The 26358-nt window shown below is 34.3% G+C and overlaps 1 protein-coding gene across 1 annotated transcript; it reads left to right on the forward strand.

The window, feature by feature from the left end:
- LOC136032631 (tafazzin-like) lies at positions 1–25781 on the forward strand. The gene is made up of 6 exons (XM_065712903.1): positions 1–85; positions 899–944; positions 5212–5297; positions 13865–13990; positions 16899–17047; positions 22903–25781. Exons 1-6 carry the CDS (start codon positions 1–3, stop codon positions 23299–23301), a joined length of 891 nt encoding a protein of 296 aa, XP_065568975.1. The 3' UTR covers positions 23302–25781.
- The last annotated feature ends 577 nt before the right edge of the window (positions 25782–26358 follow it).

The following is a 26358-nucleotide window of genomic DNA, read 5'->3' on the forward strand; positions in this document are numbered from 1 at the left end:
ATGAGAATCGCTGAGGAAGCTCCAGCTGACAGAACAAAGTGGCAGTCGAAAGCGACTCCAAGATCCACTGGTGCTGGGCAGGACGGTAATTTCGAAAGTATTTTATAAAAGGAAAAGTAAAGTAGTGTAAGGAAGCTTAAGAAAAGTAAGTTCTTAGTTTTCCAGGAACTAACTTCTAGAGGATTGTCGAGCATATATTATAAAACCATATTACTATTTTATTAAAGAAAAACAAATCTTTCGTTAAAGTAAAAACCTATTTAATATGCATCGCATACCTAACGTAACTACAAATTTAATAAAAACTATTACTACGAACTTAAGCTATATATCCATTTTCTAATTAATTTAAACCCCCCTCAAAACTAGATTTTAAATAATTGCAAAATCGCATTAAATTTTCAATTTTCTCTAAGCAAGAAAGTTCCTATCCTTTAATCAATAATAAGTCCAATTGACTTTTTGACGTTGCTGAGACTCAATCAACTATATAAAAAGGCAATTAAAAAAAAAAACAAACTAAATACGTTCTTCTGGCGTAATAAGAAAGTATTGCAACGAGCCTATTGAAATATAACTTCCTTTTATTTTCCTTCATTAAAACAGCAAAAAAGCCTAACAAAGTACTTAAGCTTTAAGTACTTTAGCAGAAAATAAGAAAGTGACCAGATTTTGTATTTTAATGCAAAAAAAAAGGTTTAAAAAGGTTATGTTAATGATATTCGTGTAGAAAAGTAAAATCATATACCTCTACCTGCCAAAATAGTTGTCTGATTTTGGGTTGTACCAGACTGAGAGAGAGAGAAAAAAAAAGAGAGGAAGGAAGAACTGCAAGACTACGACCTGCTCGCCCTGAAAATTTTACTTATTAATGTGTCTAATTGTTTCTTTTTTTAAGGCTGTATTTCAGCAACTATTACAAAATATATTGACCAATATACGACGTAAAAAAAAGAAAAAAAAGTCAAAGCATTTCAAATTAAAAATACAAAACTCTATAAAATTGAATTTTGATATCAATAGCTACATCAAAAGAATCGCATTTTAATGCTGATTTTAAATATGTAAGTTTCATCAAGTTTAGTTTTAGCCATCAAAAGTTACGAGCCTGAGAAAATTTGCCTTATTTAGGATAATAGGGGGAAACACCCCCTAAAAGTCGTAGGATCTTAACGAAAATGACACCATCAGATTCAGCGTATCAGAGAACACTGCTGTAGAAGTTTCAAGCTCCTATCTACAAAAATGTGGAATTTTGCATTTTCTACCAGAAGACAAATCACGGGTGCGTGTTTATTTGTTTTTTTTTTTTTGTTTTTTTTTTCCCAGGGGTCATCGTATCAACCAAGTGGTCCTAGAATTTCGCAAGAGGGCTCATTCTAACAGAAATGAAAAGTTCTAGTGCCCTTTTTAAGTGACCAAAAAAATTGGAGGGCATCTAGGCCCCCTCCCACGCTCATTTTTTTCCCAAAGTCAACGGATCAAAATTTTGAGATAGCCATTTTGTTTAGCATAGTCGAAAATCATAATAACTATGTTTTTGGGGATGACTTACTCCCCCACAGTCCCTGGGGGAGGGGTTGCAAGTTACAAACTTCAACCAGTGTTTACATATAATAATGGTTATTGGGAAGTGTACAGACGTTTTCAGGGGGATCTTTTGGGTTTTGGGGGTAGGGTTGAGGGAGGGGGCTATGTGGGAGGATCTTTCCTCGGAAAAATATGCCATGGGGGAAAAAATTCAATGAAAAGGGCGCAGGACGAATCTGGTCACGTTAGAAAAAAAACGTCAAATTAAGAGCTTAATATACAATGCTGGGTGTTCGGAGCCTCTCTATTATGGAGTATAATTTGAAAATAACACAACTATACGAGCGATAAAACATATATACCACAACCATAACCCAACTAACGAAAGAACTGCTAAGAGATAACACAACTATAAAGCGAAAACAGGTGAAAACTAACGAGAAAATAAACGAACTAAGAGGTGGAAGGGGCCCAGAGAAAAAAATATAATCCTTTTTCAATTTTGAGCCTAACTTCCGCAAAGGAGTAATAATGTCAGAAGCCCCGAAATACCGAATTATTTTCTTTTCAAACAGTTCGTGGTAAGGAACTGTAGTAAGGGGCGACCCGGCTCAATAGTAAACGAAACTCTAAAAACGGAATTTTGATGCTAAAAGATACATCAAAAGAATCGAATTTTTACGCTGATTCTAAATATATAAGTTTTAATTAATTTAGTCTTTGTCATCAAAAGTTACGAGCCTGAGAAAATTTGCCCTATTTTGGAAAAAAGGGGGAAACATCCCCTAAAAGTCATAGAATCTTAACGAAAATCACACTATCGCATTCAGTATATCAGAGAACTCTATAGCAAAATTTTCAAGCTCCTATCTAAAAAATTTGGAATTTTGTATTTTTTGCCAGAAGACAAATCACGGGTGCGTGTTTATTTGTTTTTTTTCCAGGGGTCTTCTTATCGACCAAGTGGTCCTAGAATGTCGCGAGAGGGCTCATTCTAACGGAAATGAAAAGTTATAGTGCCCTTTTTAAGTGACCAAAAAAATTGGAGGGCAAATAGGCCCCCTCCCATGCTCATTTTTTTCCAAAAGTCAACAGATTAGAATTTTAAGATAGCCATTTTGTTCAACATAGTCGAAAACCATAATAACTATGTCTTTGGGAATGAATTACTCCCCCACAATCCCTGAGGGAGGGGCTGCAAGTTACAAACTTTGACCAGTGTTTACATATAGTGATGGTTATTGGGAAGTGTACAGACGTTTTCATGGGGATTTTTTGGTTTGGGGGGTGGGGTTGATGGGAGAGGGCTTTGTGGGACGATCTTTCCTTTGAGGAATATGTCATGGGGGATGAAAAATTCAATGAAAAGGGCGCAGGATTTTCTAGCATTACTATAAAAAAAAAAAACAATGAAAAAATAAACATGAAAACGTTTTTTCAAATGAAAGTAAGGAATAGCATTGAAATTTAAAACGAACAGAGATTATTACGCATATGAGGGGTTCTAAAAATACTTTAGCATAAAGAGCGAGGTATTTAGGAGGAGATAAATACCTCGCTCTTTATGCTAAAATATTTTTAGTGATTTCAACTATTTATTCTATGGCCTTTTTGATTCAGGGGTCATTCTTAAAGAATTGGGACAAAACTTACGATTTAGTGTAAAGAGCGAGGTATTAACGAGGGTACAAACCCCCTCGTACACATAATGAAAATATAAGAATATAAAAGTTTGTTACGTAAGTTAATTCTTAAGTTACGAATATTTTTTACTAATAAAAACGTTCGTTGAATATTAAAAGCTCTAGTAGCCTTTTTAAGTAACCGAAAAATTGGAGGGCAGCTAGGCCTCCTTCCCCACCCCTTATTTCTCAAAATCGTCTGATCAAAACTAAGAGAAAGCCATTTAGCCAAAAAAAAATTAATATACTAATTTCATTTCAATAATTTATGCGCGGAGAGCCAAAACCAAACATGCATTAATTCAAAAACGTTCAGAAATTAAATAAAAAAAACTAATTTTTTTAGCTGAAAGTAAGGAGCGACATTAAAACTTAAAACGAACAGAAATTACTCCGAATATAAAATGGGTTGTCCCCATTTGTCCCAATTTTCTGTTCGTTTTAAGTTTTAATGTCGCTCCTTACTTTCAGCTAAAAAAACCAATTTTTTTTATTTAATTTCACAAGAGAGTGAAAGAAAAAGATAATAAAACCACATAGATTGTGGTATACTTATACCACAAGAAATATTCGATTCTCTAGATACACCTTCTAAGCTGATAGATTTCTTTGAAATTCACTATCGGGATACTTTTCCCATATCACCAACGATATCTGTTAAAGTAAGTTCCTCTTATTTCCATAATCTCTTGGTAAATTGTTTTATTCCAAAACATATATTGTCATACAATCGATCGATTAAATACTTTACTTACCTTTCGTCCCCACATGCGGTGGATTGCGGGCAAACGGAGCACGATAACCGCGATCTCAATACGAGAAGATCGCTGAATTTTTTCCAGAGAAACCCATTTTGAATGCGGTAAAACTACATGCAGAATAAGTGCAAGGTGAACAAGCTAGAAAATCTTAGGATGATTCTATCCCCCCCCATACAGCTGCTATTGCAAATATTTTTCCGACATTCCAGTCATTTGCTGACCTGACAGTCCAGTCTCCCTGGTAGCTTGTCGCCACGCCTTGACTCGTTGAATCTTATCTTATTGTGGTGATTTTTGTGACTTTTGTTGATCAGTAATTTTGAAATCTAATTACAATTATTTATTTTTCTACATTTTCCATCTTTATAATCCGCATGAGTTTTCTGCAAGTTTTTAAATATGCCAAAGAATGCGATTCGCGTTTTTTCCGCAAAATTACACAAAAAAATCTTTGCCGAATCAGTAACTCGCAACATTTTTTCGCAATCCGCAGACTGTGGGAACGAAGGGTTAGATCAGTGTCTTTCAGCTTTCATTTGGGTAAATCTTGAAATAAATCACATTCCAATATACATGAATAATAATGCGATAAACAATAATGCAATAATCCAAAAAAAATAATACTAATAATAGCACATAATTAAACCTATGAAGTAAAGCTTATATCGCAAAAGGTTCCCTCATTCATAATCTCCCCTCATTCAAAATCATGAATTTCCCACTTCTTGGTGAATACTTTCTTTATTTATATTTAATCAAACTCAAATAGCAAGCCAAAGATAAGGAATGAGAAAAGATTGGAAAAACGACCGCTCTAAAAGCAGTAAGACTCACTAAGATTGCACAATCTGCACCCACTACTGAACACAAAAGGTGTTTCTGTCAATGTGCACCCGGAAGTAGACTTAATAAGAAGGCGTGTCACTTTTTGTGAAATCTGCAAATAAGGAGGGTGACGCAGGCTTTAAAACACTTCTCACTTAGACACACACCTTTACTTCACTGGAGTAAAGCCGCCGAAAACCTAACCAATTTCTTTCCCCCCTAAATGTGTTTGTCTGCTCCTGTGGATTAGCTAAATAGGTTTAATTTGCTCCCGTCTTATATCTTCGGTCAAAGGTAAAGAAAAAAAATTACTAAAATTACGACGGATAGCAAAATTATATTCTTAAGCCAGACAGAAACAAGTATTAGAAAATCATTCAAAACAAAATAAAAATTATCACAAATATTTTTAGATATACAACTTCCTTGCGAGACGCGGGATTGAACCAGGAAACCTATAAATTGGAAACCTTGGCGTCATCCACTACGCCGTCACAAGGTATGAGATTAATTGATTTTTCTTAGACTATTTTAATACACTTCCCACAAAACACATATCTGATAATAATCTACCTGGAAAGCGATTATTCTTTAAGAGTGATGTAAGTAAGATGAAATTGTGAAATGTCATTTAAACTTGTGTTTTTTATTCAGTAACCCTTTCACCGTCACTGAGAAAGGGTCATCACATTTTATTTTTGTGTTTTGTTTTAAAATTTTAAAATTTTTGTGTTAAAACAGGGAGATTCTCTTCCTTGTGAGCAAGAAGGTTAAGAAATTAGTACAAACAGGAAAATGAGAAACATTCTCATTTCAATCTTAGTTAAAACAAAGCTATTGGTTGCACAATTTCAGAGAGTTTTTTCAACGGCACTTCCGATATGAATGCATAACTTTGAATGAAAAGAGCTAAAATGTGACAAATATGATCGACAAGTATGATGATTGACGAGTATGATTGATTATATCTGACAAGCTTGATGAGGAGCATTTGACATACATAATTTGACAGCTTACAGATTCCTCACCTATTAAAGTCCCCAGAAAGCCTTAAATATGTTGATGGCAATATCTTGCTTTAATGAATTACTAAAGTTTACCTTAATGCGTAAAATAAGCTCTTTAAACATTAAAACATTATAACAATTTAAAACATGATTTTTATTAGACTATATAATAAATTCTTTTCCTTTAGTTAAGATAATCAAGATGGAATATCTTCAGATGCTGGTAAAGTCAGTAAGACGCAATGTCGTATATGACCTGTACCTGTTGGCAGAAAACTATCTAGTAGAAAAACTTTATGCTCCAGCAGTACCCTAATAAAAATTCATAAGTTTTTGAAGAGAGGGCATGTTCCGTATCACTTGAAGCATTTAACTTAGTTTTCTTTAACCGAAGTTTTCTTCCAATAAGTGTCAATCAACTGATTTGCAATACGTGGTAAGGAGCGACCCGGCTCAATAGTAAACGAAACTCTAAAAAACGGAATTTTGATAGCAAAAGATACATCAAAAGAATCGGTTTTTTATGCTGATTTTAAATATATAAGTTTTATCAAATTTTGGGCTGCAAGTTACAAACTTTGACCAGTGTTGACATATAGTCATGGTTATTGGGAAGTGTACAGACCTTTTCAGGGGAATTTTTTCTTGGATAGGAAGGGGTTTGAGGGGAGGGAGTTACACGGGAGGATCTTTCCATGGAGGAATTTGTCATGGGAGGAGAGAATTTCCATGAAGGGGCACAGGATTTTCTAATATTATTTATACAAAAAAATGAAAAGATAAATATGAAAAAGTTTTTCAACTGAAAGTAAAGAGCAGCATTAAAACAAAACGAACGGACATTATTATGCATATGAGGGGCTCTTCTCCTCCTAAATACCTGCTCTTTACGCTAAAGTATTTTTAGTAATTTCAACTATTTCTCCTATGGCCTTTGTTATTCAGGGGTCATTCTTAAAGAATTGGGACCAAATTCAAGCTTAGCGTAAAGAGAAAGGAATTAAAGAGGGGGCAAACCCCCTCATATACGTAATAAAATATACGAATATAAAAGTTCGTTGAGAGGGCTCATTCTAACGGAAATGAAAAGTTCTAGTGCCCTTTTTAAGTGAACAAAAATATTGGAGGGCACCTAGACCCCCTGCCACGCTCATTTTTTCCTAGAGTCAACGGGTCAAATTTCTGAGATAGCCATTTTGTTCAGCATAGTCGAAAAACCTAATAACTATATCTTTGGGGACATCTTACTCCCTTACAGTCCCCGGGGGAGGGGCTACAAGTTACAAACTTTGACCAGTATTTACATATAGTAATGGTTATTGGGAAGTGTACAGACGTTTTCAGGGGAATTTTTTCTTGGATAGGAAGGGGTTTGAGGGGAGGGAGCTACATGGGAGGATCTTTCCATGGAGGGATTTGTCATGGGAGGAGAGAATTTCCTCGAAGGGGGGGCAGGGTTTTCTAATATTATTTAAAACAAAACAAAAATGAAAAGATAAATATGAAAAAGTTTTTCTACTAAAAGTAAGGAGCAGCATTAAAACAAAACGAACGGAAATTATTATGCATATGAGGGACTCATCTCCTCCTAAATACCTGCTCTTAACGCTAAATTATTTTTTAGTAATTTCAACTATTTCTTCTACGGCCTTTGTGATTCAGGGGTCATTCTTAAAGAATTGGGACAAAATTTAAGCTTAGTATAAAGAGAAAGGTATTAAAGAGGGGGCAAACCCGCTCATATACGTAATAAAATATACGAATATAAAAGTTTGTTGAGAGGGCTCATTCTAACGGAAATGAAAATTTCTAGTGCCCTTTTTAAGTGAACAAAAATATTGGAGGGCACTTAGACCCCCCCCAACGCTCTTTTTTCCTAAAGTCAATGGGTCAAAATTCTGAGATAACCATTTTATTCAGCATAGTCGAAAAACCTAACAACTATATCTTTGGGAACGACTTACTCCCTTACTGTCCCCGGGGGAGGGGCTGCAAGTTACAAACTTTGACCAGTGTTTACATATAGTAATGGTTATTGGGAAGTGTACTGACGTTTTCATGGAAATTTTTTCTTGGATAGGGAGGGGTTTGAGGGAGGGAGTTACATGGGAGGATGTTTCCATGGAGGAATTTGTCATTGGTGGAGAGAATTTCCATGAAGGTGGCGCAGGATTTTCTAATATTATTTAAAACAAAACAAAAAATGAAAAGATAAATATGAAAAAGTTTTTCATCTGAAATAAGGAGCAGCATTAAAACAAAACGAACGGAAATTATTATGCATATGAGGGGCTCATCTCCTCCTAAATACTGCTCTTTACGCTAAAGTATTTTTAGTAATTTCAACTATATAATTTCAAGAGAATGGTATTAAAGAGGGGGCGAACCCCCTCATATTCGTAATAAAATATTCGAATATAAAAGTACGTTATGAAAGTTAATTCGGATGTTACATATATTTTTTATTAACAAAAACGTTCGTAAGGAATTAAAAGTTCTAGTTGCTTTTTTATGTAACCAAAAGATTGAAGGGCAACTAAGCCTCCTCCCCCACTCCATTTAGCACCCCTCCCAAAAAGAATGCAAATTTTGTTCTAAGTATTCATGTGCGGAGAGCCAAAATCAAAACACGCATTAATTCAAAAACGTTCAGAAATTAAAAAAAACAAAACAATTTTTTTAACTGAAAGTAAAGAGCGACATTAAAACTCAAAACGAACAGAAATTACTCCGTATATGAAAAAGGCTGTTCCCTCCTCAACACCCCGCTCTTTACACTAAAGTTTTTCGCTATTTTAAAAAGTAGATTTGAGAGAAACAGTCAAACTTTACTGCAAAGAGCGGGGCGTTGAGAAGGGATGGTGTGAGAAGGAAATTACACCATCAGATTTCATTACATCAGAAACTCTACTGTAGAGGTATCAAGGTCATATCTTCAAAATGTGGAATTTAGTATTTTTGCTAAAAGAAAAACCACGGATGCGTGTTTATTTGTTATTTTGTTGTTTTTCCCAGGGAGTAATCGTTTCGAACCAGTGGTCCTAGAACATTGGGACATGGCTCATTGGAACGGAAATTGAATGTTCCGGTGCCCTTGAAGTGACCTAAAAACTGGAGGGGAACTAGCCCCCCTCAAAAAGCAAGGAGCAACATTAAGACTTAAAACAAACAAAAGTTATTGCGTATATGAAGGTGGTTGCCCCCTCCTCAACACCTTTCTCTTATTACGTATATGAAGGTGGTTGCCCCCTCCTCAAAACCTTGCTCTTTACGCTAAAGTTTGAATTCTGTCCAATTCCTTAATAACGACTCCTGAAATACAAGGGTCGTTTAATAAGAACAATAAGAAGATTTTTTTAAAGTACTAAAAAACCTTAGTCTGAAGAGTGAGGGGTTGAGGAGGGAGAAAGCCATCTTCACATCTGGTCGCGTGGACAGTTCATGATGATTGCTTTGCCGAATAGAGACAAGTCTTGGACGGTGACATTATTTATACCACAAGAAATATTCGATTCTCTAGACACACCTTCTAAGCTGATAGATTTCTTTGAAATTCATTATCGGGATACTTTTCCCTTAATGAGCAAGGAAAAACTAGTGAAAGATTTCTTTGCTACAAAGCCATCACAAATGAGGGTAAAGACAAAAAAAAAACACTAAAATTACGACGGATAGCAAAATTATCTTCTTAAGCGAAACAGAAACAGGTATTAGAAAATGATTCAAAACAAAAAAAAATTATCAATGACTCTACAAGAATAAATTTCCTTGCGAGACGTGGGATTGAACCAGGAGACATTTTATTGGAAACCTTGGCGTCATCCACTACGCCGTCACAAGGTATGAGATTATTTGATTTTTCTTAGACTATTTTAATACACTTCCCACAAAACACATATCTGATAATAATCTACCTGGAAAGCGATTATCCTTTAAGAGTGATGTAAGTAAGATGAAATTGTGAAATGTCATCTAAACTTGTGTTTTTATTCAGTTACCCTTTCACCGTCACTGAGAAAGGGTCATCATATTTTAGTTTTGTGTTCTGTTTTAAAATTTAAAAATTTGTGCGTTAACACAGGGAGATTCCCTTCCTGGTGAGCAAGAAGGTTAAGAAATTAGTACAAACAGGAAAATGAGAAACATTCTCATTTAAATCTTAGTTAAAACAAAGCTATTGGTTGCACAATTTCAGGGAGGTTTTTCAGCTGCACTTCCGATATGAATGCATAATGAATGAAAAGAGCTAAAATGTGACAAGTATGATCGATAAGTATGATGTTTGACGAGTATGATTGATTATATCTGACAAGCTTGATGAGGAGCATTTGAAATACATAATTTGACAGCTGACAGATTCCTCACCTATTAAAGTCACCATAAAGCCTTAAATATGTTGATGGCAATATCTTGCTTTAATGACCTACTAAAGTTTACCGTAATGCATAAAATAAGCTCCTTAAACATTAAAACATTATAACAATTTAAAACATAATTTTTATTAGACTATATAGTAAATTATTTTCCTTTAGTTAAGATAATCAAGATGGAATATCTACAGATGCTGGTAAAGTCAGTAAGACGCAATGTCGTATATGACCTTTACCTGTTGGCAGAAATCTATCTAGTAGAAAAACTTTATGCTCCAGCAGTACCCTAATAAAAATTCATAAGTTTTTGAAGAGAGGGCATGTTCCGTATCACTTTAAGCATTTAACTTAGTTTTCTTTAACCGAAGTTTTCTTCCAATAAGGGTCAATCAACTGCTTTGCAATTCGTGGTAAGGAGCGACCCGGCTCAATAGTAAACGAAACTCTAAAAAACGGAATTTTGATAGTAAAAGATACATCAAAAGAATCGGTTTTTTATGCTGATTTTAAATATACAAGTTAATCAAATTTAGTCTTTGTCATCACAAGTGACGAGCCTTAGAAAATGTGCCTTATTTTGGAAAATAGGGGGAAACACCCCCTAAAAGTGATAGAATCTTAACGAAAATCACACCATCGCATCAGAGAACCCTACTATAGAATTTTCAAGCTCCTATCTACAAAAATGTGGAATTTCGTATTTTTTGCCAGAAGACCAATCACGGGTGCGTGTTTATTTGTTGTTTTTTTTTGTTTTTTTTTTCAGGGCTGATTATATCGACCCAGTGGTCCTAGAATGTTATGACAGGGCTCATTCTAACGGAAATGAAAGGTTCTAGTGCCCTTTTTAAGTGAAAAAAATATTGGAGGGCACCTAGACCCCCTCCCACGCTCATTTTTTTCCAAGAGTCAACAGGTCAAAATTCTGAGATAGCCGTTATGTTCAGCATAGTCGAAAAACCTAATAACAATATCTTTGGGGACGACTTACTCCCTTACAGACCCCGGGGGAGGGCTGCAAGTTACAAACTTTGACCAATGTTGACATATAGTAATTGTTATTGGGAAGTGTAGGCTACCGACGTTAACAGGGGAATTTTTCTTGGACAGGGGGGGGTTGAGGGGAGGGAGCTAAACTGGAGGATCTTTCCATGGAGGAATTTGTCATGGGAGGAGAGAATTTCCATGAAGGGGGCGCAGGATTTTCTAATATTATTTATACAAAAAAAAAATGAAAAGATAAATATGAAACAGTTTTTCAACTGAAAGTAAGAAGCGGCAGCATTAAAACAAAACGAAAGGAAATTATTATGCGTATGAGGGGCTTATATCCTTCTAAATACCTGCTCTTTACGCTAAAGTATATTTAGTAATTTCAACTATTTCTTCTACGGCCTTTGTGATTCAGGGGTCATTCTTGAAGAATTGGGGCAAAATTTAAGCTTAGTGTAAAGAGAAAGGTATTAAAGAGGGGGCAAACCCCCTCATATACGTAATAAAATATTCGAATATAAAAGTTCGTTATGAAAGTTAATTCGGATGTTACGTATATTTTTTATTAGTAAAAACGTTCGCAAGGAATTAAAAGTTCTAGTTACCTTTTTAAGTAACCAAAAGATTGAAGGGCAACTAAGCCTCCTCCCCCCTCCTTTTTTCTCAAAATCGTCCGATCAAAACTAAGGCATTTATCCCCCCCCTAAAAAAAATGCAAATTTCGTTCTAAGTATTCATGTGCGGAGAGTCAAAATCAAAACACGCATTATTTCAAAAACGTTCAGAAATTAAATAAAAAAACAATTTTTTTAATTGAAAGTAAAGAGCGACATTAAAACTTAAAACGAATAGAAATCACTCCGTATATGAAAGGGGCTGTTCCTTCCTCAACACCCCGCTCTTTACGGTAAAGTTTTTCGCTATTTTAAAAAGTAGATTTGAGAGAAACAGTCAAACTTTACTGCAAAGAGCGGGGCGTTGAGAAGGGATGGTGTGAGAAGGAAATTACACCATCAGATTTCATTACATCAGAAACTCTACTGTAGAGGTATCAAGGTCATATCTTCAAAATATGGAATTTAGTATTTTTGCTAGAAGAAAAACCACGGATGCGTGTTTATTTGTTATATTGTTGTTTTTCTCGGGTGGTAATCGTTTCGAACCAGTGGTCCTAGAACATTGGGACATGGCTCATTGGAACGGAAATTGAAAATTACAGTGCCCTTGAAGTGACCCACAAACTGGAGGGGAACTAGCCCCCCTCAAAAAGCAAGGAGCAACATTAAAACTTAAAACAAACAGAAGTTATTGCGTATATGAAGGTGGTTGCCCCGTCCTCAAAACCTTGCTCTTTACGCTAAAGTTTGAATTCCGTCCAATTCCTTAATAACGACTCCTGAAATACAAGGGTCGTTTAATAAGAACAATAAGAAGATTTTTTTAAAGTACTAAAAAACCTTAGTCTGAAGAGTGAAGGGTTGAGGAGGGGGAAACCCCCTTCATATTGCTCCTTACTTTTAGTTGAAAAAAAATTCAAAATTAATAAATAAAAAACAGCCCACAGACAAACCAAATCTTTAAGTGTCACTATCTTGTATTTCTTTTTTCCTATGAATGCTTTTAATGCTATATATTGCTTAGAAAAATTGAGCCATCATAAACAACAGATATAACTGGCTTTATTGATCTTCAAGCACATTTTTTATGACAAAAATCATGAACCCGATAGTTAAAAATTTTGAACCTAGTATTTTGCAAGTCAACCATTTACCTAGCTTTCCCTCGGAAACCATTCCAAATAAAGTTGTAGCATCTTTAAAGATTTTCTTCGGGTACACAGTGGTCCATGCTTTTCAAAAAAGGCATAAGTTCTGCAAAACAGTTCCAGCGTATACCTTTAAATAACCAATTTTTATTCTTAAACGTAAATTGGTAAAGTCTATGGGTTTTTGATTTGTGAAAGAAACGCTTTAACTTAACGTCGTATGTTAAGAATGTTTCACTCATGATTGGCAAAGTGGAATGATGCTCTGCTTGGTAGTGCGGGGACAAGGATCGATCCCTGTCTCGGCAAGATTGAGTCACTTGGTCGCTATTTGTCCCAGTAAAAAAGGTCCAGCAACTTAAACGTCGATTTGGCGTTCCATGGAGTAGTAATGGCCCTGGAAGATCTTCATCCTTAGCCTATGTGTTTAAAGTATCGTGGTCTTAAAGATAAAGGAGTGTGGTCTTTGCATAAAATTCCATGAGTGATTTTTTTTTTTTTTTTTTTTTTTTTTTTTTTTTTTTTTTTTTTTTTTTTTTTTTTTTTTTTTTTTTTAGTATTACGTGTGCTTTAAGATATAGACTATTTAACCCAAACTAGAAAAAGCTGTTGTTTTCAGTTGCACTGAAGAATAAAAAAAAATGTTTTTTTTTCTCATGCTACTCAAAAATGTTTAATTTACAAGACAGAAAATGGAAGCGTAAGATATTTTGTTATTTTTTTTTTAGTCTGAAGATAATTTTCTGAATTTTGAGATAAAAGTTTTATTTTATATCATAGATTAGTAGTGAAAAAAGATATCCTCCGTGAAGAATCTAGGACCTATTTAAGTAAGGTGAGGTTATGCTAGCCTGGAGTCAAATCAGAACTACTCCAGATTATAGCTATTGCATTATTATTGTTATTGCTTCTATCTGGATTTTTATTTCAGCGGTATTGAATAAAACCACTGTGATTAATAAGGACAGGCTGGTAAAACTTCTAGAAAGGACAGACGGAAGACCTCTAATTACATTTTCTAATCATGACAGCTGCTTTGACGAACCTGGACTCTGGGGTAAGTTTTAAATGTTCTATATTGTTTATTGTTATGTTCCTACTGTAGAATTAAAATATCTGTGCAATTATCATTAAAACACTCATAATCAATATTACCATCGGTAGATTTAGTCTATTTTTGTTATTTCAAGTTATTTTTCTCTAAATAGTTCTATGATAGTGCATCTAAAAAAGATTAAAAAAAAGAACTTTTTGAAACTTGGAAAGTTGTTTTCAACTAACTTCTGAAATCAACACGAACCCTTTTTTCATTACGAAAATGTATTAAGGATACCAGGCTGTAATAAATATGTTTCAGTTTCATAGAACAGTAAGAAATCCAGAAGGCAAAGACAATAAATTAGCAATAAATAAATGTATTTATAATAAATAACTTTATAAATAGGCAATAAATAATTGCGAAAGAGTATGGAATAACTTTTTGGGGGGAGTGGGGCTATTAATAATTTAGTTGATGCTTTTCTATATTAAATTAAATCGAAAGTAAGTTGTAATGAATGTCGCTCATTTTCCTGAAAGGAAAATTATATTTAACCAATGAGCTCAACACGAATCTTTTCTTTTTATACTGAAAACATGTTCAGGATATCTGAGTACGAAAAAGGATTTTATTTTCAAAGAACAGAAACCCACTCTGGTGGCTAAAGCAGTAAATTCACTGTAATTTTTCAAAATGTAGCAAATAAAATAACTATTATTTTCAATATTTAGATTAAGAGCCGATACGAATTTGAAATTAAGATTTTGTTCTACTTTTGTAGTTGAATCGCGAAAGACTATTTGTTATGACGTGTTCTATCATAAGAATGGCAGAGAGACCATACCAAAATAGATCACGGTTAATCACGTTTCTGAACTGCATATTGACATGACAACTGAATACAATAAAAGTTTTAATCCTTCTATACAATAGCTGTAAATGGAACCAGTGTTGCTAGTTGCTTGGTTTAAAGTTGCGCCGCCATAAAAGTAAAAATGCGCCAAAAGCTTCATTTTTACAATGAAAATGTGCCTAATGAACGATTTTCCCCCTCAAAAAAGCGCCAAAATTGCGTAAATGCGCCATTCTGGCCACTCTGAATGGAGCTGGTAAGCGTTTTCATGAGCAAACCAATTTCCTGTTTTCTCTTTTCTGTTTAAATATATTTAAGTAGAAGTTTGAACATTTTTCGTTCAATTACTGTTAATATTTTTGTATTATGATGATTTATTTGTTGAAGTTTCGCCGGTATTTATTGGTATTTTCTGTATTTCTCAGTTTCTCTGTATTGGTTTTGACGTATCGGCCGATTCTGATCGTTTTTTACTCATGGCGATTCTATACTATTTCTCAAAGAGAAATTACAGACTGGGACACCGGGACACAAATCACGACCGGGACACAGGGAGTATAAATGACGACCGGGACACAGGGACACAACTACAACGGGGACGCCGGGGGCACAGGGGGGATATATAAATGACGACCGGGACACAGGGAATGTTCGAAGAGAAATTACAGACCGGGACACCGGGACACAAATGACGATCGGGACACAGGGAATATAAATTACGACCGGGACACTCAAAGAGAAATTACAGACTGGGACACAGGGACACAACTACAACGGGAACGCCGGGGGGCACAGGGGGATATATAAATGACAACGGGGACACAGGGAATGTTCGATTAGCAATCACCATCAACAAAGCTCAAGGGCAATCATTAGAATAATGAGGTATAGACCTGAATATGGATTGTTTTTCCCACGGACAATTATATGTTGCATGTTCAAGAGTCAGTAAACCTGACAATCTATTTATATGCACAGACAATGGGACAGCGAAGAATGTTGTATATTCGCAAGTTTTACGTAATTAAAAACATATATATATATATATATATATATATATATATATATATATATATATATATATATATATATATATATATATATATATATATATAAATATATATATATATATATATATATATATATATATATATATATATATATATATATATATATATATATGTATATATATATATATATATATATATGTATATATATATATATATATATACATATACATATAAATATATATATATATATATATATATATATATATATATATATATATATATATATATATATATATATATATATATATATATATATATATATATATATATATATATATATATATATATATATATATATATATATATATATATATATATATATATATATATATATATATATATATATATATATATATATATATATATATATATATTCACAGGTGGGACACAGGGACACAACTACAATGGCGCGTAACTAATATGGTGCGTAACGACTTACGCGCGCGGGGGGCTTGGGGGGTGCGAAGCGCCCCCATCAACTAGGTGTTGGGGTGGCGCTTCGCACTCAACAGCTAGTATATATATATATATATATATATATATATATATATATATATATATATATATATATATATATATATATATATATATATATATATATATATATATATATATATATATATATATATATATATATATATATATATATATATATATATATATATAGAAATTTGAGGACACTAATCTGAATACTTGTATCTGCTGTTTTCTCTAGAACTGAACTTCTCGTCAATATTTTTTAAACTGTGTAATTATTTGTATTGTCCTTTTTTTGTTAGTTCCCTAAAGTATTGTTCCATATTTTTAGGTGTCCTGCTTTTCCTTCATTTAGTAAAAGCGCTTATGGAATATGAAATTGATGAAACGGTCTATTGCTGCTCGTGACGTTTGTTTTATCCACTTAACGCTGTTATAATTCCCTTGACAGTATTTGTCAAATATTTCCTGTCTTTTATTTTGTCTTTTTGTTCAATTCTTACAATATTTTCCTATTTTAATTTAGGTGTTCTGCCTTTCCGCCATTTATGGAGTAGAAAAGTGATGAGATGGTCGACAGCTGCTCATGACGTCTGTTTTACAACACCCCTTCACACATATTTCTTTTCCCTTGGAAAATGTTTGCCAATTATACGCGGAGGCGGAGTATATCAGGTAGGTTTATGTCTCCACCCTTGGCTCACGCAGGTGCAACTCCTACCATGATCTTAAAGCTAACGTATGAACATTCTGCACCGTTATATTGCTGCCGCGTTTTATTTGGTCTTGTTTCACCCCTTCTGTTCCAGGTAGTTTCACCCCTTATTTCATAAAAATGGTGTCAGAAAATATTTACCTGGTGGACGTATTTTTCCAGATGTGTGTATGGCACTGTTTTTCTGTGCCTACTGTTAGGCATGTCCTTGGCTCTAGCAAATTGCAGTACTTTGTGTCTTTTTAAATCCTAAAATGCCAGACTTCACTTTCAACATTCCCAGATGGGTAAATATATGACAGTTCATATTATTGACTTACTAATAAAGTGAATATACCGCTCGATGCCTTTTTTTATGCTCTTTACGAATAAAATAATCGCTTCTATTGCAAATTCAAATTTAAGCACTTTTTGACGTAACCTCACCTAAAAAAGCTATAAGAAGCATTCTTAGATTTTGAAAACTTTTGCCAGTAGCCCTTTTCCAGCGTTTTGTTTGTCAAAGGCAGTACCGACACGAAACAAAACGAAGGCTCAAAAATAGAATTATGCGAAACAAGACCGGGAGTGGTAGCCCAAACTGAAACTATCTTAGTCTTAAATAAAACACGGCTTGGGTTGGGATCATTTACGGCAGCTAACAAGGTGCAACCTCCAAAATCATATATACCAGGAAAAATTTTAAAAATTAAGTTTTCCGCATATATGTTAGACCTTAGTTCGAGGGTGTGAGACACATTATTGCCTTCCCAACTGTTTTTTTTTTTTCGTGGATGCACGAAAAATGTGTTCAAAGTTCAAGTTTGAGCCATAAAGAGTTCTTAAGGGTTCAAAGTAAAATTTAGAACTTAAAATGAAAAAAAAATCCTTAACTAGTTTTCTACGACTGGTTCCCTGCCAACAATAACATTTATTACATAAAGAAACGATTGCATTCGCATATGGCACTGGGCGAAGTACTGCAGCTCACACTCACTGACACTGCAGCTGTACTCTCACTCACACTGCAGCTGTACTCTCACTCACGCTGCAGCTGTAAATGATAATAATAAAAACACGGTTTTTATGATAAGTTGTTAGCTTTAAATGAAAATGAGTCGTACCTTCTTATATTTCCCATGTAAGCATAAGTTATCCTTCAATAACCCACATTTCTTCTTCAAGAGTTGATGTATGTTGTCAACCTACGTGGACAACATACGTGTGATAAATACGTGTGATTCCTAAGACTTATTTTGGATGAACATTTATCATTTGAATCACATATTAATATCTTTGGAGTTAAGTTGGAAATATTTTTTGAAATGATTTTTAAAAGGATAAGAATGGAAGGAAACATAATAATTTGATTACTGGAAAACTATTACATACTATAACGTAAAAAATTCATTGTTTTAGTGTTTTAGGTTCTGGAACTGTTGGGAATTGAGACGGTTTTTCTTTTTTCCACGCTTCATATTTTACATTTTTCTCTTGTCCATTCTTTTGTATTTCTCACCTGTATGGATGTCTGCTCTTACGTCTTTATTCTCGCCTTTATATAATCTCTAGCAAAATTATCAAATGTCTTTCAGTCCACCATGCACTCTGTTCATCCCTTGAAGCTAATTATTTATTTAAGCCGTTGTGGGCTAATCTGAACTCAATTGCTTCCAAACCTGTATATGGATTGAAATGTGGATAACACGGAAATGCCCTCTACCCCAACAGTCTAAACAGAGGTTTGTCTCGTCGTTGTTGTGGTTAGTGCCTGGAGCTCTGTTTCTGTCGGGATATGGTAATCCTGTGCTCTTGGTTCCGTCCAAAACTCCTAAACTGACTTCTATAGTTTTTGTAGCTCTAAATAATGATAATTTGGGTAGTTTTATTTTATTTACTCTTTTTCCGTTTCATTTTTTTTGTAGTTGACGCTAGTTTTCGTGCTAATGTTTTTTTTAGTTGTTTTGTTTCTTGAAAGGCACACAGGGTTGACTGGATTTATATGAACTGATTATAAATATTTTTCTTTTTTTATGTTAGTTTAGTCATTTGATTATGAATAATAGAATGGAGTCTGTATATAGTTTTTCCCAGTCAATGGGCTAATGAGCCCTCTAGAATTTGTTTGGATATTGATCTATTTTTTATTCTTTTTTTTGTAAATAAATGAACTTGAACATTAGAATTTCTCAAATATAAAAAATCTAATTTCATCAATGGTAACTAGTACCTTTGTTTAACTAAGTAGTAAAAGCCAATGGTGATGGCTTCAAAAACAGTTTGGGTGTCGTACATTCTTTAGTAGGTTCCAGCTGAGAAAAAGCCAAAGGCATTTTCCTCTAAGTGGTATGTATATAAATCGATCTATTACTACTACTAACAACTCGCCGCAGTACCAGGCCGTCTGAGGCAGACACAATTACGCACGCTCCTCCTCCATCTCAATCTATTCAAACCTTCCCTCTTTACACCCTCCAGAAAGTTTCCATTTTCCTTAAATCCTTCCTTACAACATCCTCCCTCACCACCCAAGGACATTCTGCTTTTCATTTAGCCCTAGACGGTTGGCCGAAAAGGACAATCATTGACAATCTTTCATCCATCATTCACACAACATGTCCTAGCCATCTCAAACTTTCTGTCATTATGGCCCTAGAAGACGGGATTGGCCCATTCTTTTTGCACAGCCTACTGTTTGAAATACTGTTAGTCAGTCGGGCACCCAAAACAATCCGTATGCAATTTCTCTGGAAAACATCAAAGCAAAACTTCCTCCACTTCTTGGAGCGCCCATGCTTCAGAATCATATTTGATCACTGTCATCACTTTAGCTTCCAATATTCTTATCTTGGTTCGCAGACATATCACCCTTTTCTTCCAAACCTTTTTCAACTGTGGCAAGACAACCAGGGCATTGCTATTCTTCTTTTAACATCTTCACTTTATCCACCATCTTAACTAATAATACTACCTACATAGGTGAAGCTTTTCATTTGATTGATCTTCTCGTAGGTCATTTCTCTGGAAAACATCTATCAAATCATTATCCGTTTTTCAGAGTGCCCATGTTTTAGAACTATATTTGACCACAGTCATCCCTGTAGTTTCCAATGTTCTAATCTTGGTTCGCAGACTTATCTTCCTATTCTTCCAAACTTTTTCCAACTTTGAAAAACCACGTTGGGCTTTGGCCTGTGTCAAGCCAAAGCAAAGTGTCATTTTAATAGCTTTCGAGTGAGGGATTACAATAGTGAAATTCCTTTGGGAGAAGTTTAAAAATAATCATTACAGTATACATTTCCGAGTCGTGCCTTTCTGAGTTCAAAACCATCACCATCCGAGGGATTATCTCGATCAAATACTACCAGAGGTAGATATTAGGTATGGGCTATAGTTATAATATTCGAGGCTAAAAGTTAAGATGACCCCAACCACTATTTCTGTTAAAAGAAAATTGGAGGTTGGAAGGGTAAGCAGTGTCGAAAGTCTCGATTTGGTCCTCTAGTCGTACAGATCAAAATCTTTGGATGAATTCGATTAAAAAACAGTGCAACATACCCGCCTTTTGAAAAGGCTATCCTTTCCTGTCTCTGTTTTTTTTTATAGGTCAATGATTTTTTGCAGAATTTTCAGTTTGGCCTCCCTGCAGAGCACAGAATTGAGCTTTTATCTCCTACTTTTTAAAGTTTTCTGTATTCGGTTACTGATTCTGGTCTGATTTCTGCTGCTATATTGTTAGGTGTCCGGAAAGCTTTTGATTCATTGTCTGATTAAATTTTACTTTCTAAAGTGTCTCATGACTACTTAAGAGATAATACTAGCGTTTGGTTGTTCGGAAGAGTTACCTCAGTGAATGCTCTTTTCCATTTGTCGTCTCAAGTTACGTTTAGTGTCCGCAAAACTCAGCTCTAGAGCCAGCTCTGAACTTAACTATGCTAACGATTTTATTGTTGCGAGTGCGAACAAAATTCTGAAAGTTCGTTTTCGTCAATGTTACCCCGATTCTTTCTGGGGCCACGAAAGTAAATTTCTCTCAATTGGCCGAAACACTATAGTTACCCTCGCTGACGACACAAACCTTTGCAGGTTCTCCTCAGAACGGAGTCTGAGGTTTGTATCTAATTTACTATTGTTGTTTTTTTGCCAGAATAACACTATTGTTTTTAGCTAATTCTTTAGTGTTTTTCTTTCTCATTATTTTAACCTTTGTTTGTTTTTTTCCAGCAATCTCAGCCAGAGAGCCTTATAGGGGGGGGGGGGTGTATAATGTATGAGCTCTTGTTTTTATTATTATTTGTTGATTGTTTGTTAATAAATGCCTCTCTTATAGTATTATTTTGGAATTTGAAATTATGAATATAAGGAGATGTAGAATACAGTGAAATCTAACAATACATCCTTAATAATTAATTGCTACAGTACAACGGCAATAAAACTGTCCCCAGGGACTGAAAATTAAATTTTGAGCTAATCTGTGGCAAGGATTATTATTGTTAGTGGTTGTGTTATATGTCCCCTGTTCATGCCTATAATTTTTGGTTCGCTGTTGGTTTTGTAATACATAATTTTAATATTCTTTGTCAAGTAACAAATAGCTTTTTTACCTATATTTATAGTAATTTCTACCCCCCCCCCGATTCAAGTTGTTTCATTTCGTCCAGTGTCAGCTTGTTCATACCTTGGTCCGTAACAAGGGTTCGAACTATTTTAAAACAATTTCTATGTCATAACTGTCAAAAACTTTCATCTAAGTTTGAAAAATCTCCCAAACTCCCAAGCTTTTATTTCAAGTCCTAAAGCTTTTGATTTTAATTTTGCGTTTCAATTTTTCTGATAACAGGAAATTAATTTTTAGCTTTTAGTACATACTGAGGTAAAACTTTTTGATTTTTTGAAGACTATTCTTGTTACGTTTTGAGACATATGTTTTTTCCGTTTTTTTTTTCTTTCCTAGTTTTTGGTGATTCTTGTAATCGATTCTTACCTTTGATCGTCCTATTCTTGTATTAGTATATTATTCCCAAAAGCTTCTTATCCAGTTCATATCTTGCTAAGTCTTATTTAATACATTGCTCCTTACTGGTCAGCTTTGAGCGGTCTAGCTCACTATCTAGTCCACCTAGCGATCTCCCTTGGCTCTATGTGACATATATCTGACATCTGCAAAAGACTTTTTATGCAAGATATGTCACACGGACTCATTGCATCTTTTAGACAGTTGACGTCCACGGCAGGATTGTGAGAAATATTGTTTGTTCAACTATCCCATAGCTAAGGTTGTGCTTTTTATTCTTTTTGGATTTTGTTGTATCATTTCACTTTATGCTGGCTTTCCGGGTGTATATTCCATTCATATAGAGACTTTTCTATTCTCCGCTTTTTTGGCTGCGCTTCTTTAACTTCTTTGGTCTTGCTGGCTCTTTTCTCTTGATTATTTGCTTTTTTTCGTTTCTCTTGCTTTCTTGCTTCTCTCTTTGCGTCTCAAAGTGTATTAATATGGATAATAATTGCTTTTCAGGAAGTTTCAAAATCTAGTGATCCCGCATCGTAATTCTGCTGTTACTTCTGAATATTGTTCCTGTTCATGTTCTAGTCGAACGAACGTTTCTTGGCATATCATCCGTTTTACTAGTTTATAATTTTAACTAAATTCAAATTCTGTTTTGAACTAAATTTGAAATTCAAACTCTTCATAATTTGAACCTAATCTTCCAGCATGACACGATAAAGATAATAAAAACTTTAAAAAAAAATTGTCCATTCTGCTAGAAGAATAGCAGTTTTTTCGTTTTTACAAAAGTTAAGTTGTCTTTTGTTTATACTAGCTTTTTTCCAGGAAGGCATTGACTATTCTATCGACCGCTTGAACGAAGGAGATTGGGTTCATATTTTTCCTGAAGGAAAAGTAAATGGAGACAAGAAGCACATCAGGCTGAAGTGGGGCGTTGGAAGAATGATAATGGAGTGTAAAGAAGAACCTCTAGTCCTACCCTTGTTTCATACAGATATGGAAGAAGTGCTGCCAAATCAAGCTCCTTATAGGTTAAAATTCGGTAAAAATGTAGTTTTCAATGTAGGAGAACTGATTAACTTCAGTGATTTAAGAAGAATGAATGCAGATGTTATAGTAAAAAGGAAGATTATTACTGATAGAGTGCAGGAACATTTCTATAAATTGAAAGCTGAAACTTATAGTTTAAGGGAAGAGATTCGATCTTCAGGTGCTACGAGTTGATGATGCTTGCTTGTTAGTGAATTCAATATAGGTTTATAATGTAAAGTTTAGAGCTAATTATTGGTAACTGTATTGTAAATTTACATATTTATGTGTCATATTTAAATAGGAAACTAAAACCATATTTTGAATTGCAAATACACTGCGCATAAAATGATGGGTCATTTCCTCTCCCCTGGAAATCGAGATTTTCATAATTTTTCGTCTTTCGCCTGATTGTTCTTCAAATTTGGAACTTTTTACCAAAGAAACAGCAGCTTGAGTATTTGACCCTTGGGAATATCCCTTGTTTTGACCCCAACTTCATTGCCATACACTAATTTGTACTCGGCTATCTTAAAGTAGAACGTAGCCAACGTGAAATGAAAGATGATATATTCACAGCTGAGTTTTGAACGGCTCAGGGGGCTTATGAAGTGTTTCCGCAGCTACTGAAATGTCTTGGCCTATACACTCGAATTCAATTCAGAAATACAATAGTAAATATTTATTTAGCTTTTTCAGGGCATATGTTTTGTTTAATACATTCGGAATTACATAAATTCACTGCCTTGCTTTAGTACTGAATGCTCATACTTAGAGACACTAATGATTCAATGATTAATAAGCACTCGCTCAAGGGGCTATGGGTATATCCTTGGAGGTATGTTTAGCGTGCCTTCTGACTGAAGCCGTCCTAGCCGAGCGGTTAGCGCTCCAGATTTGAAACCCTGAGGTCAGGAGTTCGAGTCCTGGTGTCGCTGGTTATTTGGATTTGGGACGGGGTCGATGGTGGGACTCTATAAGCTCAGCCAGAGTCGACCCAGCTCTATATGAGTGAGAGAAATCTGGGGAAAAACACGGGAAGCGTCGAACATTTTGCCCCCAGCCACGCATTGCACTCCTGGCCAAAGGCATTGGATCAGGAGATCGGTACCTGCGCAACGCAAACCATTGATTAGTACGCGAAAAAGTGTTTAAAAAGTTCTGGCTATTTATAGCAAAATAGCTTTTTTTTAGATTCTCTTCCGTAAGACTGAGATGGATTTGAAGTACCAACATAGTTTGAAGATTTTTTCAGAAGAAAGTTATTCTCTTTAACTCCTCATAAAGCCTGTACCAGTATCTTTGCTAATGTCATCTCAGGGGCTGCCTCTCCGTGAGGTCAATGTCCTTGTGTTTCGACAAGTCTGATCTACAGTCCCCAAAGTTTCCAGATGTGGCTCTATCCACTCTATGTTTGCATAAAACTATAAGTACTGGGATGGCCTTAATAATATTTTAGTAACCCTTTCATGTTGCTTGTAGGCTAGGCTAAAAAGACACGTAAAAAGACACAGTCATGAGCAAAACGTTTCTTCTTTATTTATACAATATTTCATTGAATAATCTTTGATATAAAAAATAGTTGATTTTAAGTTTTAGTTTTCTTGTGTTCTCCACATTTAAAAAGTTTTTTTCTACAAATTTTCGGTATTTTTCTTGCAAAGATGTACCTCACATTGTAGTTCTTCATAATACCCAGTATTTCCTTTAACTATTTGTGGATATATTTCTAGATATTTATCTCGTTGTCTTTGCTCATGTTTTCCGCATTTGAAGTGCGTAATTTTCTATGATTTTCCTTGTGAAAATAATCTGCTTCTAACATTGCACTTTTGTATAAAGCGCAGAATCTACTTTGAATGCCTGTAACTGGTTGTTCCTTTGAATATTGGATTTTAAGTTTTACTTTGCTTGTGTTTATTGCATTTAAGATGCATTTTGAACAAATTTTTCGTATTTTTCTGGCTAGGATATTCCGTTTCTCGCATTGCTGCTTCCTGTAATTTGTGGTATTTGGGACTTAGGTAGGCCGCCAAAACTTGCTGAAGTGTCAAAATCGTACTCAGCCTACTGGTTAGCCTAGCTGGTTTGTATTATAGATTTAATCTTTCGAACTTCAAGGGAAAATAATGTATGCATATTCACTAGTCTACTCTCGTAAATGTTTTTGGACACAACAAAAAACTTTTAATAATTCTGTTTTTCGAAAATTGAATTTATTATTTTAATTTTTAGGGTCCTTTTAAGCTTATGTTACAATCTGGACCATCCAAAATACTGATTTAAAGGGACGAAGATATATTCGATTCTTATCAGCCATAGCATCACAGCGCTATGTAGTTATGGGACATTACTATTTCTAAAGTCTTTTACTTCCCTTAGGATCTATGTATAGAGTTTATGAAAGGTTTAGACATTTTGATTAAAAATATTTATTTATGTAACTGCTTTTTCTTTTCTTTTTTTTGAAGGCATTTTGTATCTTTATTTTGAACTAGTCAGTTTTGCTGCCTACATTAATGTTTTTGTTTATCAATATTTTATCTGTTTCATTTGAAGTTTAAATAAAAAGTTTCATAGTTTTGTCTTTGTGTGTTATATCGCCTCAAAATAGATGCTAATGTTTAATGTTGTTTAAATAGAATGTACAGCAGTTGACAAGGTTAGCACTTTTTTCAATAAAATAGTATAGCTACCCATTTATTTTAAATAATAAATTGGATTTAATTGTGAGTTTTCAATCTGAAAAATTGTAATCTTATATTTGAAAGTTTTTAGGTGAGTATTTGCACCGCCATTATTTTTGACGACCAAACGCGTTTCAGCTAATCAAATAGAATTATTGCCTATAATTGCTAGTGAAATTTAGCGATGAATAGAAACGCTGTTGAAAAACTTTTTTGATGGATATTGAGTGCAAGAAAGAAAAACTGAAGCATGGCTGAAAAATTTGTTAATTTCTTTACTTCAGAAATAACTAGAGTGGTTTTGTAGTCTATAAGTTTCGTAGGTTATCCTTATGATTTTTCAGAGCTTTTTTTTATTATTCACATTCATCTATAGATGGGCTCATTATCCTCCTGATCAAAAAAAAAATTGAGTTGACAAAAACTTTTAACTATATTGCATATGATAAATTGAGTTGATCTAATTTCATTAGTTCAAATGATATTAACTTTCATAATTCCTGAAGTTTGAATTTCAGAATTATGAATTCACTTTTAGAAGTTTGAATTTTTTCGGAAGATTTGA

Source organism: Artemia franciscana, chromosome 11, assembly GCF_032884065.1.
Source record: "Artemia franciscana chromosome 11, ASM3288406v1, whole genome shotgun sequence".
NCBI lineage: Eukaryota > Metazoa > Arthropoda > Branchiopoda > Anostraca > Artemiidae > Artemia > Artemia franciscana.

Bases quoted from the DNA above. Each gene is read 5' to 3' on its own strand.
- LOC136032631 (XM_065712903.1), top strand. From the start codon at position 1: ATGAGAATCGCTGAGGAAGCTCCAGCTGACAGAACAAAGTGGCAGTCG. The intron at 86-898 runs GTAATTTCGAAA...TCTTTTTTTAAG, and splicing joins CACTGGTGCTGGGCAGGACG to GCTGTATTTCAGCAACTATT. The intron at 17,048-22,902 runs GTAGGTTTATGT...GCTTTTTTCCAG, and splicing joins GCGGAGGCGGAGTATATCAG to GAAGGCATTGACTATTCTAT.